The sequence below is a fragment of the Histomonas meleagridis genome, assembly GCF_020186115.1.
Source record: "Histomonas meleagridis strain 2922-C6/04-10x chromosome Unknown contig_18, whole genome shotgun sequence".
Taxonomy (NCBI): domain Eukaryota; phylum Parabasalia; order Tritrichomonadida; family Dientamoebidae; genus Histomonas; species Histomonas meleagridis.
This window is the reverse complement of record NW_027150797.1, coordinates 196,347-220,066: the sequence shown is the minus strand read 5'-3', so window position 1 is coordinate 220,066 and position 23,720 is coordinate 196,347. Positions and strand designations below refer to the sequence as shown.

The 23,720-nt window shown below is 29.9% G+C and overlaps 11 protein-coding genes across 11 annotated transcripts; 7 read left to right on the top strand and 4 right to left on the bottom strand.

The window, feature by feature from the left end:
- Positions 1-799: 799 nt before the first annotated feature.
- Positions 800-2,842, top strand: GO595_002436 (Ig domain-containing protein; the record flags this gene model as incomplete). Its single annotated transcript, XM_067915346.1, has 1 exon — positions 800-2,842. One exon carries the CDS (start codon positions 800-802, stop codon positions 2,840-2,842), a length of 2,043 nt encoding a protein of 680 aa, XP_067777373.1.
- A 593-nt stretch (positions 2,843-3,435) lies between these two features.
- GO595_002435 (uncharacterized protein) lies at positions 3,436-3,972 on the bottom strand (the record flags this gene model as incomplete). The annotated part of the gene is made up of 1 exon (XM_067915344.1): positions 3,436-3,972. The coding sequence occupies one exon, from the start codon at positions 3,970-3,972 to the stop codon at positions 3,436-3,438; it is 537 nt and encodes a 178-aa protein (XP_067777372.1).
- A 654-nt stretch (positions 3,973-4,626) lies between these two features.
- GO595_002434 (AGC family protein kinase) lies at positions 4,627-5,946 on the top strand (the record flags this gene model as incomplete). Its single annotated transcript, XM_067915343.1, has 1 exon — positions 4,627-5,946. The coding sequence occupies one exon, from the start codon at positions 4,627-4,629 to the stop codon at positions 5,944-5,946; it is 1,320 nt and encodes a 439-aa protein (XP_067777371.1).
- Positions 5,947-7,333: 1,387 nt separating this feature from the next.
- GO595_002433 (Proteasome subunit alpha type-7) lies at positions 7,334-8,038 on the bottom strand (the record flags this gene model as incomplete). The annotated part of the gene is made up of 1 exon (XM_067915342.1): positions 7,334-8,038. The coding sequence occupies one exon, from the start codon at positions 8,036-8,038 to the stop codon at positions 7,334-7,336; it is 705 nt and encodes a 234-aa protein (XP_067777370.1).
- A 136-nt stretch (positions 8,039-8,174) lies between these two features.
- GO595_002432 (ribosomal protein L22) lies at positions 8,175-8,666 on the top strand (the record flags this gene model as incomplete). Its single annotated transcript, XM_067915341.1, has 1 exon — positions 8,175-8,666. The coding sequence occupies one exon, from the start codon at positions 8,175-8,177 to the stop codon at positions 8,664-8,666; it is 492 nt and encodes a 163-aa protein (XP_067777369.1).
- Positions 8,667-10,423: 1,757 nt separating this feature from the next.
- Positions 10,424-10,822, top strand: GO595_002431 (thioesterase; the record flags this gene model as incomplete). Its single annotated transcript, XM_067915340.1, has 1 exon — positions 10,424-10,822. The coding sequence occupies one exon, from the start codon at positions 10,424-10,426 to the stop codon at positions 10,820-10,822; it is 399 nt and encodes a 132-aa protein (XP_067777368.1).
- Positions 10,823-11,229: 407 nt separating this feature from the next.
- GO595_002430 (small GTP-binding protein) lies at positions 11,230-11,811 on the top strand (the record flags this gene model as incomplete). The annotated part of the gene is made up of 1 exon (XM_067915339.1): positions 11,230-11,811. The coding sequence occupies one exon, from the start codon at positions 11,230-11,232 to the stop codon at positions 11,809-11,811; it is 582 nt and encodes a 193-aa protein (XP_067777367.1).
- Positions 11,812-11,965: 154 nt separating this feature from the next.
- On the top strand, positions 11,966-12,877 carry GO595_002429 (Serine/threonine-protein phosphatase ppe1; the record flags this gene model as incomplete). Its single annotated transcript, XM_067915338.1, has 1 exon — positions 11,966-12,877. The coding sequence occupies one exon, from the start codon at positions 11,966-11,968 to the stop codon at positions 12,875-12,877; it is 912 nt and encodes a 303-aa protein (XP_067777366.1).
- Positions 12,878-13,746: 869 nt separating this feature from the next.
- GO595_002428 (uncharacterized protein) lies at positions 13,747-15,102 on the bottom strand (the record flags this gene model as incomplete). Its single annotated transcript, XM_067915337.1, has 1 exon — positions 13,747-15,102. The coding sequence occupies one exon, from the start codon at positions 15,100-15,102 to the stop codon at positions 13,747-13,749; it is 1,356 nt and encodes a 451-aa protein (XP_067777365.1).
- An 875-nt stretch (positions 15,103-15,977) lies between these two features.
- GO595_002427 (AGC family protein kinase) lies at positions 15,978-17,100 on the bottom strand (the record flags this gene model as incomplete). The annotated part of the gene is made up of 2 exons (XM_067915336.1): positions 15,978-16,474; positions 16,575-17,100. The coding sequence occupies 2 exons, from the start codon at positions 17,098-17,100 to the stop codon at positions 15,978-15,980; spliced, it is 1,023 nt and encodes a 340-aa protein (XP_067777364.1).
- Positions 17,101-17,973: 873 nt separating this feature from the next.
- Positions 17,974-18,498, top strand: GO595_002426 (uncharacterized protein; the record flags this gene model as incomplete). The annotated part of the gene is made up of 1 exon (XM_067915335.1): positions 17,974-18,498. The coding sequence occupies one exon, from the start codon at positions 17,974-17,976 to the stop codon at positions 18,496-18,498; it is 525 nt and encodes a 174-aa protein (XP_067777363.1).
- Between the last annotated feature and the right edge of the window lie 5,222 nt (positions 18,499-23,720).

Sequence of the window (23,720 nt, the reverse complement as noted above, 5' to 3'; positions counted from 1 at the left end):
AGAAAAGATGGCTCGCTGTTCTTGAAGAGTTTTGATCCATATATGTGATTCGAGAATTTTATTGGAATTATTTGGGAAAATTATTAAGAATTGCTTCCAAATAGCAGAGTAACAACTAATGTGTGATAGAAGTCCATTTAGTGCGTGTGACTCTAGAAGTTCTTTTGAAGATACATTATGAGGAAAAAGGGTTGAAAAATCATTCATATGACATGTGCAATGAAAAGCAAATAATGTGAAATCGATATTTGAATTTATATTGATCAGATTCATCTGAAAAAATGACTTTTTGAAAAATTCACCTTATGTTAAAAAGGAAAGCATTTTAACAATTAGGGCTTATAAGTTATGTAATATTATATTTGGGCATAGTGTTACACATATTTCCCCATTTGCATTTGGTTTTTGTTCTGAATTAGTAAGAGTTAATTTTAAAATAAATTTGTATTTAGTTGGTTCAGGTGCTTTTCTCCATGTCGTTTGATTAAAATATTACAATTCCACATTTAATTAATCAAATGGCGACTCAGCATTTTCAAATTGTGAAAGTATAGAAATATTAATTTTAGAATAAAAATTTGGGGTCAATTAATGCATATGTTGTTCTTCATATACTTCTGGCTGTTTCTTTGGGAATAAAAAAGGAACATAAGAAGATGATTTTTGTATGAACTTTTTCAATGTTTAGATCGCATAAATTGAATATGATATAAACAATTTCAGCTGTTTAAAATGCCTTTTTCAAAGGGCAACAGTTCTGACAGGTCAAAAGATTTTCTGGCGGACTCGACTTGAAAAAATGTTTATTCTCTGCTATTTCTTGGTATTTACTAAACAACTGACGCTTTACGCAAACTACAATACCACATATGCAAATGGAAATGGTGGAGTTCACCTCAATTGGACAATTAATGATCAAGAAAAAAATCAAACTGATTATTATAAAATATTTTTGAACACAGAAAATGATAGCTGGGAGCCAATTAGCACACATAAATGGGGAACTACTATCAAAGTTTTAAATATTTATCCATCAAATGATCAAAAATTTGTCTTTGAAATAGAAGAAGATGTAAATATCCCTACAGCCGAAATGGAATTCGCATCTGGTGCAGGACGGGAGTATCCTAAATCAGCTTCTTTAAAAGTTTGGATGGAAGGCGGATTGATTGAAGGCATTAACTCAAGTGCTTTTGGTATTGACCATGAAAGAAATCAAATTATCAATGTTACACTTATATCGATTGATGAACTTACTGAAGAGCTAAATTCCAATCAAGAATGGCTGTATAATTTTGATGTCACTGTATTTGGATTTTGGGATTACAGTGGTGGTGTTTCACCAATTATTGATATAATGGAAAAGATTAGAAAATACATTGAAAGGGGATATGGGTTTATTGCTGGACATGATTCAATTACATCTGGTTTCGTAAAAAGCAAAAAACCTCAAGGAATGGTTGCAATTCGCGATTTGTTCAATGTTACACTCAAAAATTTTGATCCTGGTACTTTCACTCAGCTTGAATCCAACAAAACAAAAGTTCACAAGCAAGGACTACTTTTAAAATATCCTTGGAATCTCACGAGTGAAGAAGTACAACCAATTTATTACTCTCATACATCAAAACATAAAGCCAATGGCGATATTTGGTTTGAGTTTGATGATTATATAATCAATGATGAACCAAAAGTGGATGCAACAGAACAAGATAATTTCTATCTTACTACATATGGAAATACTGCAATGATTCAAATAGGCCATAGTGATTGCAATGCGACATGTTTTGAACGGAAAGTCCTTGCTAACACTATATTTTATCTTAAACAAAGGACGAATGAAAGCGAGTTTGAAGATCATTTTCTTAATTTACCGGATTTATCGAATCCAGAAATTAACATAAAAATAGATTTAATCAATTATTCAGTAATTATTGAAGGATATGACGTTGGCACACCATATAAATTTAAAGTTGTTGCATACAATAGTACAGGTTATAACATAAGTGAGTCATATGCTGTTGTTAATGTTACCAAAGGAATCGCTTACTACAAATACACATTTAGTCAAAATGAGAAATGCGATATAGAATCACTGACAAATAAAACATATGACAATACAATTAAATTTACGACAGAAGATCTAATTAAACAAGAGTATCTTCATGTTGCTCCAATCGATAAACAAGGTAACATTGGAAAAACCAAGACAGTAAAACTTAATTTCTCTACGAATACATATTCACAGTCAAACACATTTTCGCAATCAAATTCATATACACAGTCAAATACGTTCACAGAATCAAACACATATTCGCAATCGAATACATTTTCTGAATCGAACACATTCATGAGCTCGAATTCATTTACAGCATCCAATTCTTTCACTTCTTCATTTCCATTTGGTGCCTCACTGAGTTTTTCGTATATTCTCACAATCTATTCATCGAACGTGAGTTCAATTACACAAATTTTCACACAGTATTTATCCGATTCCACTTTAATATTTTATGAATATTCAGTTATTCACATGACCACAATCATTAGCTTTTATTCGGGTTATTACACATTTGTATTTCCATCTTTATATTATATAAGTGATGAACCTGTTTTAAATAGTGCATCTCTTGTCGGTATTATATGCGGATCCATAGCTTTGGTTTTAATCATTATTGGTGTTGTCGTTTGGTTGTTTAGGATAAGTAAAAAAGTTAGTTCATATTCGGAACTTAATAAAGAATTCAGTGAATCATTTAGTTCCGATTTAGATAAACAACAACAACATCAAATGATACAAACAATTGGAGAAATGTCAAAAGAAGAAGATGACCAATGGATGTAATGTTTGAATAAAGTACACATAGCGTTTATTCATAGTTTTAAATTTTAATATTATTTATTATTGTGCGTTGAAAATCTTCAAAAACTTCATCGACCATAAATTTGCTAACATAAAAAGTTCCAAATGTCATTTGTTTGAATGCAGCTGAATTTAACACACAATTTTTGAGTCATTATGAATTTTACCCTTTGGTGTTAAAAAGATTTAAATATGTTTTGTAAAAGTTAAACCTTGATTAAAGACTAAAAAATTGTTAACATAAAGCAATTGCATTTGCAAATGATAGGTGAATAGTTTTGCTCTATACAACAGATGGCGATAATACAGTTTTAGTGGGTTGTTTCCATGATTTCAAATAACAACCATTGAATCTTTTCGTGATAAATATTTATCGGCAATATTTCATACCAACTTTTGTGATTTTTACTCAATCGACATAAAAAACAACCTCTCAACTTTCGTGGAAAACCGAAATATTGAACTGTTGTAAAATTACTTTTTCAAATAAATTCCACTTCAATTTTCTTAATGATATTTTATTTATTTTTTTAATCGTATGAAACTCCATAATAATGCAAAGAGTGTGCTATTTGTTACTTTGAAGAATAGACTGTTGAAAAGTTAATGGAAGGGAGGTTTCCTCTTCCGATAATATCAAAACATTTTGGTGGATTTTTGTCGGCTCCAAACAACGCAGGTGTAAACTCACGTTGAATTGCTTGTTCTGGTGGGTGAGGTAGTTGTTGAGTTGGTTGTTCAATTGGTTGTTGTTGTGATTTTGTGATTTGACCATGTACAACCTTTCGTACCTCAGGTGGTCTTACTATTTTTGGTTTTGATTGGTTTTGCCATTGGTTTTGGTTGTCCACATACTGTGAATATATCTTGACTTGAGGAGGATTCTGAATTACTTGTTCATGACTATATATTTGTGGATTAACATACTCAACGCTTTGCATTTGTGGATATTGGGGTTGTGGTATCGCTACCCATTGGATCATTTGTTGTTGGTATGGTATAAAATATCCACCGACCTGATCGTAAGCAATTATTGCGGGATTTCCATTCGTGGTTACCAATTGTTGAAGTTGAGGTTGACTTACAACATTGAAACTTAAAACCTGGTTCATAAAATGTTCTGATTCGTTGTAACCTTGATTTGACAATATACAACGAATACAACAACTCAAATTTCAGTGTCTGGTTTTAAAACAAAATTTCATTGTCAAATTTTCGATGAACGACGAAAACATTTTAGAGTCACTTTTTTATTTTTCTCAATAAATTTTACAACAGACTAATCTTTTTCAGGGGGTGGATTGATTAAATTTGAAATGACAGTCTCACAATTTTTTTCGGTTTCTCACAAATGATAGTCCTCTCAGAAGTGTTTATTTTCTCTGTTTGCTCATTTTTTCGAAATATCGCCCCTAAAATGATATAAGTAGGCAATAAGTGAAAAGAAGTTTTCGTTACTGTGATTCGGAAGATAATTGAAAATGTTAAAACGAAGTGACTGTGATTATCTGTTTTTGCAGGAAATACTATTCCGGATACTACATGTGGGATATTGAGTATCGCATATCGCTCATTATGCGTATAAGCACTCCATATTTCATTTTTATAATCAACCCATCCAAAAATATCACAAACGGTTTTCATTTCAATTTTCTGAAATATACAGAATAAACGTCCTATTCTAGGGCAGGCCATTTTAATGTGACCTTATTGCATAAATGTCTGAAAAGTAACAAGATGAAACCGTTAATTATTTGCCGCAAACAATGAGCACGCAAGAAGGCGTAATCAAACAAGGCTATGCAGGCAAACTTGGTGGTATTTTCAAAACATTTAGAAAGCGGTGGTTTGTTCTCCAAGGAGAAGAACTTAAATATTACAAGAAACCAGGTCATCGAGTTGTTGGGTTCATTAACATCAAAGAAGCAGAAGAATTAGGGATTGATCCTAAAAGCAAACATCAAAATGGTATATTTATACGCGAAATCAAACGAGTTCATAACATTCTTTATTCCACACCACAAGAAGCGCAAGAATGGTTAAAAGCATTAACAATAGTTAAACAAGGTGTTAAAAAAGCAGATGTTAAAATCACAGATTTTACTGTTCTTAAAGTTATTGGACGAGGAGCTTATGGTAAAGTTCAATTAGTTCGACATAATGGTGATGGCCAAATATATGCGTTAAAATCATTATCGAAACGTCTTTTAGCACAATATGATCTTATTGGTCGTACATTAACAGAAAGGAACACGTTAATTACAGCCAACCATCCATTCATCACGTCAGCGCGTTATTCATTTCAATCAGACACCAAATTATTTTTAGCGTTAGAATATGTTCCCGGTGGAGAACTCTTTGCGCGACTTCGCGAAGAACGAAAATTTCCAGAGCATCGTGTTAAACTTTATGTTGCTCAGTTAACACTTGCGATTGGATATTTACATTCTATTGGTATTATCCATCGAGATCTTAAGCCAGAGAACATCTTAGTTGACAAAGATGGATATCTTAAGATTACAGATTTTGGTCTTGTTAAAGAGAAGATGAACGATAGTAATGCCAAGACGAGCACATTCTGCGGCACACCAGACTACATTGCGCCAGAGATGATTCTTTCCAAGCCATACAACAAGTCAGTTGACTGGTGGTCGATGGGTATTCTTACTTACGAAATGTTATATGGCTATCCTCCATTTTACAATTCGAACACCAATGCGATGTATCGTGCGATATTAAATGATCCATTGGAATTTCCGAAAGGCGGTACAACGTACGCGAAGGACTTCATCAGCCAACTTCTTAATCGAGACCCAGAGAAAAGACTTGGCTCAGGCCCGACAGAAGTCGAAGAGATCAAAATGCATCCGTTCTTTTCAGACGTTGACTGGAAACAACTTCTTCTGAAGGCGATTCCAATGGAGTGGAAACCAGACTTGAGCAGCACAACAGACACGTCGCAGTTCGACAAGGAGTTCACAGAGGAACAGCCAGTTGTGTCGTATGAAAACCCAGACTTAATCAGCTCAGAAACACAGAAAATGTTGGAAGGATTCACAATGGAGAACACAAATGTTATTGACTAAGGCGAATTTATTTAAATTTGGCGAACATCCAAACGAAATAAATAAAAAAATAAACGAAATTTATCCGAACAAACACTTCTTCTGCTGGACCAAATTCAAAGTATCGACAAGTGTTAAATTGGAATTAATTCCATTTACGAAATCGACTTTTAACTTTAAAAGTGTTTCATATTTTTGTGCTTCATTTTCATTTGCTAATTTTAATATTGTATTAATAAATGATATTAATTGTAACAATTTTAGCTATGAAAACAAATGTCTATATAAATGTTTGTATGATTGGTTTTTTAATATATCTCTCAATATCTAGAGCTTGTTCTTCTATTACAGACCAAACTTTTAATTAAAATTGATTCGAAAATTTCTTGATTTTTGGTATAAATTGTAATGGGAACAACAGCTGCTAGATGCTTTGATTGTTGAATTCATTGAATTGATCATAATGGTAAGAAAATATTATGGTCCAAAAGTTGGATGTGTCTAAGAGTTGCAGCAAAACTTTCATCTAAATAAAGTGAAATATTTCCTTAAAAAATCATTTTTTTTTACACTTGGGAAAATAGTTCTTTGGCAAGCATATTATCTGGAAGTATTTACCCTTCGATTGGAAACGGTTTTGAATTTTTTGTAAATTAATTATATCTTAATCGAAATTTGTAATTATAATAAGATGTTTTGCAACATATTAACATTTTTGATCTTAAACATGATTAGGTTTAATTCAATAATAACATCTAAAACATATGATAACAAAAAACATTTGAAAAGATGTTTAATCAGTTTTTTTTATAAAATTAATTTTTTAAATTTTTACAAATTTCGTGTGGTGTTATTTAAGAAGTTGGCGGAAGGCTTCAGTGAATTTAAGTGTGAAACTATTAATAGTATTTTCAATACTATCGATTGAATCACCGAGAGATTCACCGCTGTGCGTTTCTTTGGGTCTATTTGTTTTGGTTTTCTTTAATACCAATACTTTTGAATTTAATGGGGCTGAAAAAGGCATAAGAATTGGTTCACCATTTGCTAGATATACAACCTCTCCCGTATTTTGAACTTGAGATGGAGTTGCAATGTATCCAAAAATTGGGGGTATGTAATAGTTTTGTTGTTGATTCATTTGGCAAATTAACGAACAAAAATAACGTCAGCTTTTTCAATCGATATCGATCGTAGATTTTACAAAAAGTGATGTTATCGTTCACACTAAATGAATGCTATTTAATCGTCTGATGCAATTGTCTGTTTTAACCAAACGAATTGAAAAAGAGATAGATTTTTTCCATATTTTTGCTCATCATTTTAGTATATATAGTGGCCACTTTGATTTTTATTTTGGGCAAAACGAACCGAAAAAGGTATAATTATTTCAAAAATTACTGGTCATTTATTTTTTGTTAATTGATTCAATCAATGCACTTAATTCGTTTTCTCCCATTAGTGTCATTGATCCGCCACGTTTCATTATTGCAACTTCTAAATTCTTTGATCCATTCTCAACAACTTCAAGAAGGGATCCAACTGCAAGCTTGATTGCGTCCTCATCACTCATGTCTTCTTTGTAATGCTTTTCAAGATATTCCATTACTGTTTGATCATGTCTTCCAATTGTTCTCGCCTTCCATTCAGTATAGCCACCAGAAGGAAGCGTTTCGTAAATGTGTGGTTGGTTTGTAGAATCAAATCCGCATACTAATGTGGCAACGCCAAATGGTCTGACACCACCAGATTGAGTATAACGAAGTTGAATTGTTGCAATGTAACGAGCAGCCCTTTCAACAGTAATAGGGTCTTCATATGTTAACCGATGACTTTGACATTCAACTTGTGCTTTCCCTACAAGAACTCTGGCATCTGCATGAAGACCTGCAAATGCGCACATAATATGATCATCAAGGGCAATAACTTTTCTAAATGTTCCTGGATCTTGTAATTTAGCAACTGTTGACTTTTCGACAGCAATAACAATTAAATCGTTTGATTGTGCTGCAACAACAGTTGTACCGCGTTTTACTGCTGCGTGAGCGTGTTCGATTTGAAAAAGACGTCCATCTGGGCTAAATCTGGTAATTGAACGGGAATATGAAGACATTGGAGAAAATAATGTCACTTTTTCTTTAGTTGGTCGGGTATATTGGGGCACCCCAAATGTTCTAAATAGAGCCCGTTTATATAAACGGCTGTGCTGCACTTTCCGGTTGTATCGGTTTTGGCCTTTCCTTTAATTAATGGGTACCAAGTATACATACCAAGCTAAAGGCGTTCCAGTTCTCAAGGCTTGCACACCCACCGAACGCGTTCATTTCAAGCCAATGTTTGAGACAGGCCGAGCTATCAAAGGAATGAAGGTTAGCAAAGCTCTCTCATACCTTGAAGCTGTTATCGAACATAAGCGTGCTGTCCCATTCTTCCGTTATAATGAAGGTATCCCACACCACGCACAAGGAAAAGAATGGGGATGCCCATCATCCAGATGGCCAGAAAAATCAGCCAAGTTATTCATCAAATTAATTAAGAACGCTTTGGCAGGCGCTTCACAGAAGCCAGAAATCAACGTTGATAACTTGGTTATTGCACATGTTCAATGCAATTACGCAAGAATGTACCGTTATCGCCGTATACACCAAGCACACGGACGTGTTAAGTGCTATGCATCACCACCTACAAATGTCCAAATCGTTCTTGCCGAGGAAAAGAAACCCGTTAAAGCAGCTGCTTAAATAAAAGCAATAATTTCTTTTTGAAATGATAAAGTTTTTTATGTTTGAAGTATTTAAATATTTTATTGAGATAAGTGTGTAATATTATGAGGAATTGCCATTTGTGAATAAATAATTGAGTTTATCATAACAATATTAAACTATTCAAATGCATTAGTATTATCTCGTACTTCAGATAAAGTGCATTCGGTCTGTGGAAGGTGATTGGTTGCTTCAGTAGAATTAGCAATTTGAATTTCATCTAAAATTATTCGAAAAACATCGCTACCAAGTTTCTCAGCAATTTTTTCAATGACCTCATCAGGGTTAATGTCTAAATTTGTATTTTTCATGGAATCCATTGCAGGAATGATTCCAAAAGAGTTTACACAAAAGTGTCAGTAAGGGAAAAAAATGTTTTAAACGCTCAAATCAAAGGTTAGCTTTCATATTTAGCTTCTAATTTTTAGAACACATAAGAGAGTTTTAATTAAAATCAATTAATATATAAAAATAAACTTTATTAAAAACGCCTGCTTTGAGAAAAATTATTTCTTGATGTTCTTCTGCTGTTCCTTGATACAGAACTCGAACGTCGAGATGTAGAAAATGATTTTGTTGATGGTGTGTAAAATGAATTTTCTGGATTTCTCTTTGTTGATTTAAATTCCTGAACTTTCATTTGATTACTTATTATCTCTCTATTCTTTGTTTGCTTCATAGAAAGAGCAGAAAGTTCAGCTTCTTGCTTACCTAGAAGAATTTGAATTTCTTTTTCTTGCTTTTGTTTGAGTTTAAGTTTTTGTCTTTGATAGTGTGCGTTTACATTGATTCTTCTCTGTTCATTTACCCTTTCCTTGATTCTCATGGCTTCTTGGTATGTAGATTTGGCTTGTGTATATTGATGATTTTTTCCAAATGCTTTTGATTGATTTAAAAGTGATTCAACTTCGGGTATGATCCTTTGTAATTCTCTTTCTAATGCTAACGTCTGTTCTAATGATAAATCTGTTAGTTGATGAAGATGCCTTTCTTGCATTTCTCTTAATCTTTCTGAATATTTATTTTGTATTTGAACTTTTTCTCTCATAATATTGGCGTCATCATGAGCAGATTTTCCTTGGATTATTTCTTTTTGTTCATCAGCAAGAAGACTTGTATTATTTAAATGTGAAGTTTGAAATTCTCGAGTAATTTCATTTTTAAGACGCTTTATTTGGTGCTCTATTTGCTCTGCCCGATCAAAATCAAAGTTATCAATTGCTGCATTATGTTCTTTTCGAAGAATATCAATTTGAAGTGTTTTATTCATACACTGATTGAAAAAAGTGCCATTTAACGTCTTTTTAAACGTATGAATTCATAACGTTTTTCCAAACGAAAAGCAAACAGCTGTTGCATTCTCATTTAATACATTCGTAAATACCGTTAGCACAAGGTTAGTGAGTCCTTAGTATTTCGAAAAATGTTTGCATGAAAAAATGATTTTCATCACATAAGAAAAAAAAAGAAATTTCAATTCAATTTAATAAGGCCTATATTGGCATTCCTATATTTTCACTTTTTCTCCATGTAATCGGTTGCTTGTTATCGACTTTTTCAAAAAATGTAAAATCGTGGTTTTACAATTTTAAATAGCCTATTTCGGTTTATTGAATTGGTCATGTCTTGAAAAAGGACGTTAGTGTTGTTCTTGTGAATGGGGACACCATTTATATAAATTATTCAAAAAGATTTAAATTTACACTTTTTCTGATAAATTTTTTTGGCTTTAGAAAATGAGTGGTTCCGTTGGAAAAGCATCCCTTGTAGTAGGAGCAGAGCACTTAGCTCCTGCAATGAAAACAGGTGTTGCAAAAGTACTTTCTACCGCTATAATGGCTGCATTGATGGAAGAAGCATCTTGCAATGCAATTGAATTATCAGATCTTTCAAAAGAAAAAATAACAGTAGGAGTAGCACTCGAACTTAAACATAAAAGGCCTTCTGCGATTGGTGCTCATATTACAGCAATTTCTCGTCTTGTTGATGTTCAGCAAAATCGTCTTTCTTTCGAAATAGAGGCTTTTGACGAGGCGGGGTTAATCGGAACAGCAACACACCAACGTGCCTTTGTAAACCAAGAATTATTTGAAAGAAAGTGTTATGAAACGGCAAGAAAAGCTTTGAATAAATAAACATAATTTTAGAATTTATTGCTGTTCAATATTAATTTTTGTTTCAAAATTTTAAATATCATTTTTTTACTGATATCAAATTCGTTTTTTAATCTTATGTTTAGCGTAGTTTATTTAATTATTTTATATGAATTTTTGTTGACAAAAATTATTTAAATTTAGGAAAGAAATATTTTTGCAATGAAGATATTGATTTTCCTTTATATCATCAGATCATGTTAATTTGTTAGAAATGTGAGGGGGAAAAATTAGTACATATGCGGAATAGAAGTAATAAATTTTGATAGCTCAAATGTGGCTGCAAAGAAGTTTAAATCAGATTATTCCGTTTTTGAGGGAAAATTCCTGTTTAGACGGTTGACCTGACACGTTTAAAAAGTTGTTTGAAACCGCTATTTTGTATTTGGATGCCTGTCTTAGAGTTTAAGGTTGTTATTATTGGATCTGTTGCTGTTGGGAAAACATCACTTACAAATCTAATTCAATACTCTCATTTTGAAGAAGAATACCAGGCTACAATTGGAGCAGGTTATATTCCATATCGTACAACCTTTGAAGGTCAAGAAGTTGAACTTCAAATTTGGGATACAGCAGGAATGGAACGATACAAGAGCTTAGGCCCAATTTATTACCGTGATGCTGTCGCAGCAATTATTGTATATGACCAAACTGACCAAGATTCAGCAGACGCAGTTTCTAAATGGTATGGAGCTTTCCATGCAACTGTTAAAACGCCGATTTATGTTGTTATTGTCGGTAACAAAGATGATTTGGACAATAAAGTTGTTTCAAATGAAACCATGGAAGAATATGCCAAAGCTAACAACTTTGACTTCTTCCTCACATCGGCTAAAACAGGAAAGAACGTGAATGAATTATTTAATTCTGTTATATCTCATTTAGTTCAATCAAAAAATGTCGAACCTGTTGTAACATCACAAAAGCTTCAACAAACACAGAATGATACTAACCAAGGAGGCTGTTGCTGAACTCAAAAGCTTTTTTTTACAAACTTTGGAAGGATTTCCAAGTGATTAACTAAAAAATTCTTTAAACGTTTTCCAAAACATTTTCAATGCTTTACAAATACAATATACGTTAACTTAAAAACGGTTTTTGGAGTTTATTGTTCACCTTTTAAAAATGGATTTGGACAAACTTATTGCAGCAATCAAAGCACATAAACCTTTTGAAGAAAGAGAGTTAATTTGCTTGTTTAGAATCGCTCAAGATGTCCTATTTCAAGAAGGAACTTTACTTAATTTAACAGCACCAATAACTGTTTGTGGTGACGTTCATGGTCAACTTTATGATGTTTTCCGACTCTTTGAAGTAGGTGGCGATCCTCCAAACACCAAATATTTATTCCTTGGAGATTATGTTGATCGTGGTTATTATTCAATCGAAACATTTGCACTTCTTCTTGCTTACAAAGTCAAATATCCCGACCGATTTTATATGCTTCGTGGCAACCATGAGTGTAGACAAGTTAATACCTTATATGGTTTTTATGAAGAAATAGTATTAAGATTTGGTCATGCGGGACCATGGAAATTATGTAACGAAGTTTTTGATTTATTGCCAATGGCAGCTCTTATTAACAACAAACTTTATTGTGTTCATGGCGGACTTAGCCCAGCTGTTAAATTAGTTGATCAAGTTGCACTTTTTGAGCGTCGTGCCGAAATTCCGAGCAGCGGACCCATCTGTGACATTTGCTGGAGTGATCCCGAGGATATCCAAGGGTGGGGAACAAGTCAGCGCGGTGCCGGATATTTATTTGGAATTAGACCTACCCAAGAATTTTGCCACAACAATGGTCTAAAAATGATTGCGCGTGCGCACCAACTCGCTATGGAGGGCTATCAATGGCACTTCGGCGGAAAACAACTTGTTACAGTTTGGTCAGCACCAAATTATATGTATCGATCTGGGAACAAAGCATCGATTATGAACGTAGACGAGAACTTGGAGTGTGAATTTAAGGTGTTCGAAGCTGTCCCTGATTCACAAAGAGTAATTCCAAAAGAACAAATTCCTGGTTACTTCGCTTAATTCATTAATTATTAATAAAAATCTTCTTTTTTATGATTTGCAAATGGAATTTTCATCAATTTGGTTAAGTCCTGAATGTGGAGATATTGTTAATCGACCACAAAAATAAGTGTTTTATAAAAGGAGTATTATCTTCGCGTAAAGTCGTGTTAGAGATTACCACAGGATATAAAACATGATTTGAAAATTTGATTTCAGGTAATGAAATTAATGAAGAATTAAAACTTTTAACGGTTCGCGTATGCAGCACATATCCACGAAGTAATTTCAGGAAGAGATATTAGAAGTTCCATCAGCATCTAAACAAGGATCTTGATTTCATAAATGAAAAATCGTTGCGGGATCATCGTTCCAATTTATGGTTCTCATCAAGCGTTCAAAATTATTAGACAAAACTTCTTGTTTATCAAAAATTTCAAAGGGTTTTGGATGTGTGATTTTCATATTTTTACAAGTTTATTTATATAATTCTTAATGATAAATATTGAAAAATGAAAGAATTTTGCTATTCGATAGCAATTTAAACATATGCTTGATATCATAATGCATTTTGATAAATAAAGACGCAGTGAAAAACTGTCTTCCTCACTAAAGACTTTCTACTTTCATACAACTATTAAGAATTACTTGGAATATATATATATATAATGATCCTTGCACTAGAAAGTATTTTCTGCCTAAAATGCAGAAAATTTTATCTTTTACAAATTGGAAGTTGCTAAATCATAATGTTTTTGAAAATTGACAATTTATTTCTTTGATAATGAAAATTTATTTTATAATGAATCATTTCTCATCCATTTTATCATGCTTACGATAATTACTACAAAGATTCTTTTTATTTAACACAATTTATTTCCAAATAATCTTTAAAATCCCAGATCGAACACCGCTGGCTTCTTCTTTTCTGCCTCGTTGTTTGCGACAATGTCTGCCGGTACTCTTTTCATGCTTTTTCTTTCCAATGGTCGTCCGGCCATCACTGGGAACTGCAAATTCAAGCATTCCGATATCATTTGTTTCCAATTTCGTGCTTTTGTGTAACTTCCTTGTGATGTTTCTGCGAGTAATCTTTCATTTTCATCTGCTAATGGATCTACCATTATATATGTTGCAATAAGTCCTTCATCTCCGATCTCGTCTTGCTTCATAACTTGTATTGTAAAACAGTTTGGATGCGTTGAAGCCATTCGAAGCAACCAATTAAGATTTTTTTCTTTCATATAACTTACTGACATGTTTTGATCGTTAGATGGGAAAAACCATATCGCAAAGCAAGGATGTTGGGACTGTTGAAAGAAATATTGATCGAAATATGAATTTTGTGATAGTTGAGATGTCGGAAAAGTGTCACCAAATTCACTAAAACCGTCAGAAGTGTCACTTTTATCACATATCTCATTTACGCTGGCTGCAATTTGATCAAGAAAACCAAAACGAAGCTCAAAAGAGAGGAAATCAAGGAACGTTACCTTATCAGATCGTTGAGATAAACCATTACTACCAAGTAATAGATCAACAATATTTGGTTCAAGAACTTCCCAGTTTATTGTTTGCTTAAAATCCCTCGTCTTTTCAATGACTGCTTGAATAAATTGCTTAAAATCAACCTCAAGATTTGATGAAGAAAAAATAAGCCATTCATCTGTGGCACGTACAAGAAATTGAATTTTCCATGATTCAGACATACCGTATACCTTGGAAAATAAGTTTTGTACATCTCTTTGCATGTCATCATTATCAAAAAGTAATGTTAATGTATTTGGTGGAAGTAAACTATTTTTTGGTTTGATTTCTACTATTTTTGGAATATTGTTGCAGATTGGAATTGACATAATCTCTTGTTCTGTTGAATCTTTCGTGAAATTAAATTGACAATTTACTCTCTTATTCCAATTTTTTGTATCAGGAAGTTGGACGGCTTTGAACTCTTCTATAATTTCGTAGAAGTTACTTTCTTCAATTTTGAAGTAATGTTTTCGAAAATTTGTATTGATTGAATTTGGTTTTAATGCCAAAAAATTTGCAAGTATTTGTGTGTGCGCAATAAAGTGCACACCATCTTTACACCAAGAAGCACCGACAATTCCGACATCTTCTGGTGAATTTGATGTATATTGTAAAATTCTCCAAACTTTCACAGCAAACTTCATTTTAGGGTCTGGCTTTTCGCCAAATATCTGGGTTCGAATTTTTTGAATTCTTTCTTCGTCTGTGCTGGTCATTTTCTGCTGGCCGGATTAAAACTTTCTGAAAAAGTTTCAAATCAAAATCTACGACTCAATTTGATGATTCCAGAAATAGGAAATCTTAACTTTGAATGTGTTTAAATAACTTTAAGATGGGGAATATCGTTGGGTATAAATATTTGAAGGCATGGTAATAAAATATGAAAATGTGCTGGTAAATTACAATTTCATGACTAGCTGAAAAAATATTTATCAACACATAAGCTCTTGCGACTATAAAATATGTCCCATTTTAATTTAGTCATAAATATATATCTCTTTAATTAAATTTAAATCCAAATTAATTTGTTACAAGAAGTATATCATTTTTTTTTGTCTAACATAACTAAAAATTGATAAAACTAAATAGTGTTGATAAATATTGGCTTTTTCAGAAACTCATTTAATGATATAACATTTATAATTCACATTAAAAATGCTCAAATTATTTTTTAAAAAGTATAATAAAATGTTTTTCCTTTATCGCAAATGTTATAATAAATTGAGAACCCCATTAAAACTAAAGCTAATTCTGTTTTGGAAGTCCAAAGTTGGAAACTTTTCACTTTTTGTTATTTTTCTATTAGTTTATCTCAAAAGAATTCGTTTATTTGTTCCGTTTATTTTTTTATTTATTTCGTTTGGATGTTCGCCAAATTTAAATAAATTCGCCTTAGTCAATAACATTTGTGTTCTCCATTGTGAATCCTTCCAACATTTTCTGTGTTTCTGAGCTGATTAAGTCTGGGTTTTCATACGACACAACTGGCTGTTCCTCTGTGAACTCCTTGTCGAACTGCGACGTGTCTGTTGTGCTGCTCAAGTCTGGTTTCCACTCCATTGGAATCGCCTTCAGAAGAAGTTGTTTCCAGTCAACGTCTGAAAAGAACGGATGCATTTTGATCTCTTCGACTTCTGTCGGGCCTGAGCCAAGTCTTTTTCTCTGGGTCTCGATTAAGAAGTTGGCTGATGAAGTCCTTCGCGTACGTTGTACCGCCTTTCGGAAATTCCAATGGATCATTTAATATCGCACGATACATCGCATTGGTGTTCGAATTGTAAAATGGAGGATAGCCATATAACATTTCGTAAGTAAGAATACCCATCGACCACCAGTCAACTGACTTGTTGTATGGCTTGGAAAGAATCATCTCTGGCGCAATGTAGTCTGGTGTGCCGCAGAATGTGCTCGTCTTGGCATTACTATCGTTCATCTTCTCTTTAACAAGACCAAAATCTGTAATCTTAAGATATCCATCTTTGTCAACTAAGATGTTCTCTGGCTTAAGATCTCGATGGATAATACCAATAGAATGTAAATATCCAATCGCAAGTGTTAACTGAGCAACATAAAGTTTAACACGATGCTCTGGAAATTTTCGTTCTTCGCGAAGTCGCGCAAAGAGTTCTCCACCGGGAACATATTCTAACGCTAAAAAATAATTTGGTGTCTGATTGAAATGAATAACGCGCTGACGTGATGAATGGATGGTTGGCTGTAATTAACGTGTTCCTTTCTGTTAATGTACGACCAATAAGATCATATTGTGCTAAAAGACGTTTCGATAATGATTTTAACGCATATATTTGGCCATCACCATTATGTCGAACTAATTGAACTTTACCATAAGCTCCTCGTCCAATAACTTTAAGAACAGTAAAATCTGTGATTTTAACATCTGCTTTTTTAACACCTTGTTTAACTATTGTTAATGCTTTTAACCATTCTTGCGCTTCTTGTGGTGTGGAATAAAGAATGTTATGAACTCGTTTGATTTCGCGTATAAATATACCATTTTGATGTTTGCTTTTAGGATCAATCCCTAATTCTTCTGCTTCTTTGATGTTAATGAACCCAACAACTCGATGACCTGGTTTCTTGTAATATTTAAGTTCTTCTCCTTGGAGAACAAACCACCGCTTTCTAAATGTTTTGAAAATACCACCAAGTTTGCCTGCATAGCCTTGTTTGATGACTCCCTCTTGCGTGCTCATTATCTGCCCGATAGTTAACGGTTTATTCACATTTTTTTTGTTTTGTGAGAAGAAAATCTGTGTATACTGAAATTTAAGAAAGAAACCACTTTATTTCGCGTGAACTTTTTGGAGTGTGACGGTTACGTTCAAAATGTGCTTGAGTAAAGTGTCGAATTCCTTTTAACGGTCATTTCCAAGCTTTACCATTATTTTTAAATTAAAAAATCAAAAAGCACGACATATATTCCATCAACTATTCATAAGAAATATATGTCTATTACATTCACAAATTTCCTCATTATCACGAAAAATTATAAATTATCAGATCTGAAAAGAATTATCTGATAGAATTCTTAGAAAACCATACGCAAACACAAGAGATGTATTTTAGTAGAAATTGATATGAAAGTTTAAACTAAAAAGGACGACAATCGCTATTGTTATTAAGTGTTTGAACAATGAGGAAATATGTGCTTAACGAATTGCTGCAAAGAATGGCTTTGGAATTTTCGTTAAGAAAAATTATCCTAAAATAATGTTTCTTCAAATCAGGATGAAACAATTAATGGCCATGATTAAAATACACATATATATTTTGAAAGTAATAATTTTCTATTTTAAAATAATAAAGGGTTATTAAAATTAAATTTTATAGATGATTTTTATCATGAATCATCTCATACGATTGGCCAAACATGATTTGAATTTAAACGCACGATACTTTATCGGACTCGCTTTGCAAAAAGTGGTCAAAATAACGGTTTTTTACCAAAACCAAAAACCAGCACTCAATTACTACAGAATTTTCTATAATCATAGAAAATATTTGAAAAATGATCAGTGCTGTTCAGAATATTGGCTCACAAAAAGTTTTTGCCATCATAACAAATCATGAACATGGGAAACCAAGTTATGAATTTTAACATGGTAAATCAACCTCAAATGCAAGGATTGGTTGCTGGAAATGCCAATCCTACACTAATCCCTTATGATCAAGTTGGCTATTATATTCCATATCAACAACAAATGATTCAATGGGTAGCAATTCCACAACCATACCCTCAGCGACAAAATATAGAGTTTATCCACCCACAAGTTTATAGTAAAGAGCAGATGATTCAAAGTCAACAACAAGCCAAGTTATACCAACAATATATAGATGGCCAAAATCAATGGACAAACCCACCAAAACCGAAGGTTACAAAAGCTGCCAAAACACAAAATGTTTCAAATACTCAAAAAATACAACAACCACAAACTCAACAACGACCACAACAGCAGCCAGAGCAAGTACTTCAGCGAGAATTTTCGCCAGCATTGTTTGGCGCTGACAAAGCTCCACCACAATGTTTTGATATTATTGGACGAGGAAATCTCCCTTCCATAAACTTTTCAACTGTTTATTCTGCGAAATGATAAAATATTCTTTCCTGGCAATTGTTACGCAATACACTTGAAATTAATTGAACAAATTCGGTCTATCAATTTCATCAGTATTATATAAACAATAGCATAAAATTAAAAAAATATTTTTTTTTTAAAAGATATTATTTAATATATAAACAAAATGTTTTTTTGTGTTTTAAAAGACATAATATGCCGATAGAAATTTCTATTTAATGATGCGACTTTTTCAATGTTTACAACATTTTTTTATTTTTTATGAAAATTTGGTTTGACAATTTTATTAAGTTTTATTTGTCTTTGTCTTAATGAAGGTGGCTTTTGATTAATTGTTTGTTCCATTAACATTTTCATTGCTTCCGATTTTTTATTTCTTGATGATTCTAATTCATTAATTTTTGATAAAATTTTTTTATTTTCTTCAATTAAATTCAAATTCTCTGTTTTTAAGTTTTGTATCAGACCAAAATTTGGTTGAGTTTCATTATTATTTTTTGTTATATTTAATAATTTTAATTTTTCCATTTCTGTCACTTTTTTGACTTTTTGAGTTTTCTCCCAAGTTTTCAATGTTTTATTGTTATCGTCATTCAAAATTTCGTTAATTTCATTTTCATATTTTTTAATTTCTTGAAGTTCTGTATATGCACTATCGAGTTTTATTAATAAATTGCCGATGTTTATATCATCGACACCTTTTAATTCATTTATTTTATTTTTTAAAATTTCGGTATCTTTTAAATGTGCAGCTTTCCAATGAATTAATTTAATATTTTCATTTTTTTCTTCTTCCAATTTTTTATTTAATTTGTTAATTTCTATTTGTAATTCGCTTAAGTTATAATATAAATTTAAATTTTTTGTTTTGTTTTTGTTTTCGATTTCTTTGAAATTTATTTTCTGTTCTAATAACTCAGAGTTTAATTGTTTTATTTCTTCATACATTTCAGACATTTCATTTTCATATTTTCTTTTTATTGTAACTTTCGAAAATAAATTAAAAATTCTAATCAATAAAATTTGTTTTAACATTTCATTATTCTTTTTTGATATTTCTTCAAAAAATGTTCCGTTTAATTTAATATTAAAATTAGATTTAAGTAATGTATCAATTTCTTTCGGATTTTGATTTATAAAAGTTTTTGTTACGTTAATTTTATTTTGAATCAATTCATAAACGTTCTCCTTAGTTTCGAATTTCCATTTCAAATTTTTAAATGAATTTATAGAATTTTTTAAATCGCTTATTAACTGCCCAAATTCATTTTTAATTGCCTTTTCAATTTTCAATTCTTTATTTAAACGTTTTCTTCTAATCATATTCAATTTTGAACGAATAGAATTTGACAGAATTAATCTATCGTTCAGTTTGTAGATAATTTCTGATTCATTTTGTTGTTGAAGTTTTAATTTATGGTAATTCGCAATAACACCTAAGGTATTAATTTTTTCGTTGTTTTTATTTATCATAAAATTGATTTTATATATGTTTTGTTTCCAAGAAAAATTCTGTTTAGAAATTGAAATGTTTATAAATTTTGTTAACAAATTTGAAATACTTTTGAAATCATTCTGAAGTTTATTTAAATTTTTATTTTGTAGAATTTTGGAAATTGTTTCGATTATTATCATTTTATTATAATTCATTTCTTGATTAAATTGGTCACTAATTTGATTAGGCACTATAATATTTAAATTATTTAATGGTACAAAATTTGAATTTATTTTAATTATATTATTTTCAAAATTAATTTTTTCTGATTTCTCAATTTCTAAATTTAATTTATTAATTTCATCAATTTTTTGTTTTATAGATTTAATTTGTGCATTAATTAATAATATATCAATCGAATTATGAAGTATATCATATGTTACTTGATTAAATTTTTGATCATTTATTAATTTCATTGATTTCGTTGGTGATTCATCTTTCGGTACTAAACTTTTATTAACTTTTTTTATTATTTCATTATCGAAAATATTTAAATGTTTTTTATATATTTCATTATTTATTAATGAAATAGAACTTAAAACATTAATTTGTTTTATATTCATATTTTCAAGTAATAAAAAATATACAAATTTTAAATGTATTTGTGATATTAATAATTGTAAAAAATTTATATTTAATAAATCAAACATTTTCATTCGTATTAATAACTCATTTCGATCATTTTCATTTGATTCATAAAAAAATTTAGTTTCCCAATTTAATATATATCTTTTATTAGTTATTATATATTTATTATTCTCATGTTTCATATGAATTTGTTTATATAAATTTTTAAGTTTCTCATCAAATAATGGATCAATTATATTATTTGTTAAAAAAAATGTTTCAAGACAATTTAATATTGAATATAATATTCGATAAAAATAAAATTTTTCTTTTTCATTTATATAATTTATTACATTTTCAACATCATTTTTATTTAAATTATTTAAATCAGAAAACAAAATTTGGAATTTCGAAGTATTAAAATGAAAATTCTCATTATATAAATCTAAAAAAATCGTTTGTATTCGTTGTGATAAAGAAAACTCAAATCGAATCATATTATATATATGAAATCTTGATTTCACAAACTTTAAAAGATTTTTTAATATTATTAATTGTTTTGTTATTGGACTTTTGGATACAATTTCATAACACTCAATCCAATTTGGCACATAAAAATAATATTCGAATTCACCGTTCTCATTTATTATATTATTATTCGAATTCGGACCTAAAATATATATATTCATTAAGGAATTCTTTAATAATTGTTGTCTTTCTAAATTAAAAATCACAGAAATTTCAAAACGATATAAAAAAGTTAAAAAAGATTCAAAAATTTCATTAAGATATAACTCATATAATTCATCATTAATAATATTCTTTTGTTTAGAATGAATCCTTAATATTGTTCTTGTTTTCGATTCGATGTTAAATATATTTAAAAAATATAAATTTTTATTATTTTGTATTTTTTGATTATCTTCATATAATGTATTCGATTGATAAAATATTTTATTAGCGATATAATGTTTTAATGATTTTTCATCATGAATTTGATTATAACTTGTTAAAAATATTGTTGAATCATTTGTAAGTTCAAAATAATTTACAAAAAAATTTGTCAAAACAAAAAAATTATTAAAATTTATCGATGTTTCTAATATTATATTTTGTAATTTTTGTGTTTGTATTAATTTATTCATTAAAGAAAAATCATTTTTTCTTATAATTTCTTTAATGAAATTCATATCACAAAAATTTATTTTTATATTTTCGAATTTTAAATAAGAAAAATCTAAAACATCAAATTCATTTAATTCATTTATATTCTCATTTTGATTAAATGCTTTAAAATTATAATTTTTCTCAGTTATTCCTATGAAATCACATTGCTCAAAATATATTTTTTGTAATAAATCAGTTTCGAATATTAATTTCTTTAAATGATTTAATAAAAACAAAAACTTTTCGACAGATAAAATTCTATTTAAATCATTTTCTTCATTTAAGTCGTTGATTAAATTAAAATAATTCGAAATAAACAACGAATTTAATGAATCCGAAAGTTTAAAGTTAAAATTATAATTAAATTCGAAAATGTTATTTGATTTTATTGAAATTATTTCTTTGTATATACTTAATTCGATATAATTATAATATTTAAATTCTTTTATATTTGAAATTGCACAAATTCCTAATGAAACATTTGAAGTTATTTCAAATATTTTTAATATTTTCGTTAATGATTCATAAACTTCGAATATATTAATTGGGAAATTTTTATACGGACAATCAAATAAAGGAATTTCATTTCCATTTGTTAATGATAAATTTCTTTCATATAATATTTGTGAATTCATTAATAGTTGAATTGTTTTATATTTATGTTTCATTAATTTTATTAAAAGTTTAAATGGTGAATCAAAGAAGTTATAAATTGGTAAATTAAAATTTGGTTTTTCGTTTATAATATTTTCAATAATTTCTTTGTTCTTGTTATTATCTTTATGTTCACATATTTCATATAATACATTTATTAATTTACATTTCGTTTCTAAATATAAAAATTGATATTTTAATAACTTTTCAATTATTTTTATTTTGTCGATTTCATTACTATTCGTTAAGTTATTTTCTTCATATTTCCTTATGTAATATGACCCAATTAATATTAATTGTTCTATAACTTGTTCATAAATAATTTTTGTCGAATTATATAAGAATGTTTCATTAGTTTCATTATCTATAATTTCATTTATTTGTGGATATGTTTCTAATCTTTTAATTCGATGTTTATTATTAATATGTGTTAATGAATATCGAACATTTTCGATATAATTTATTTGTAATAAAATAAAATTATTTAATAATTTAATATGTAAAAATCGTAATAAATATAATGAAATTACTTTAAACTCTGGTAATTTACTTATTGATATGTTTTTGAAATCAATATAACTTAAAACATCATCTTTGTTCATGTTGATTAAATTAGTAAATATTTTATTTAATGTTAAATCTTTAGTTATGTCCAAATTTATTGAGTGTTGAAGAAGTTCAAATATCGAATAATTGCTTTTATTGATTGTGATTAAATCCTTTACAGATAAATTAAAAAAATTGGTTTTGTTAGAAATGTTTTTAAATGCTTTCGTACAATTATATAGAAAATATTGCCCATTATTTGTAGATGTATCAAAATTAATAGAAAATTTGGTTGATAATTTAAGTAATTCTTGATCTAATACATTTTCATCTGATATTATATATGGAATATTATTATCAGATTTAAATGATTGCTGAATTAATTCAAATGCGGTTTCATGAACTTTTTGAATGGATGTCAGCGGTATACGTTTAATTCTTCTGAAAATTCTTGTTAGGAAATCATTCCTTTGATGTTGATGAAAAAATGTTTTAAGTCGAAGCAAAACAGAAGAAGAACTTAAGCGATTGAGCCCTTCTTCACATGAGTTAATATGTGATGTTATAGAATGATCAAATTTAGAATAAAATTTGGAATTATTAAGAAAATTGGTTTCTTGACATCTTGAAAGAACTTTATTACGAATTCTTTTGCATCTTCCAATTTCTTTTGTAAAAAATAATTGAAATGATTTTTTGGAATTAATATCTGGGATTTCTTTAAAATATGATAAAACTTCATCAGTTTTTGAAATTGATTTTGGGATTTTACATGGATTAATAAATTGATTTAAGAAATTTTCCCTGA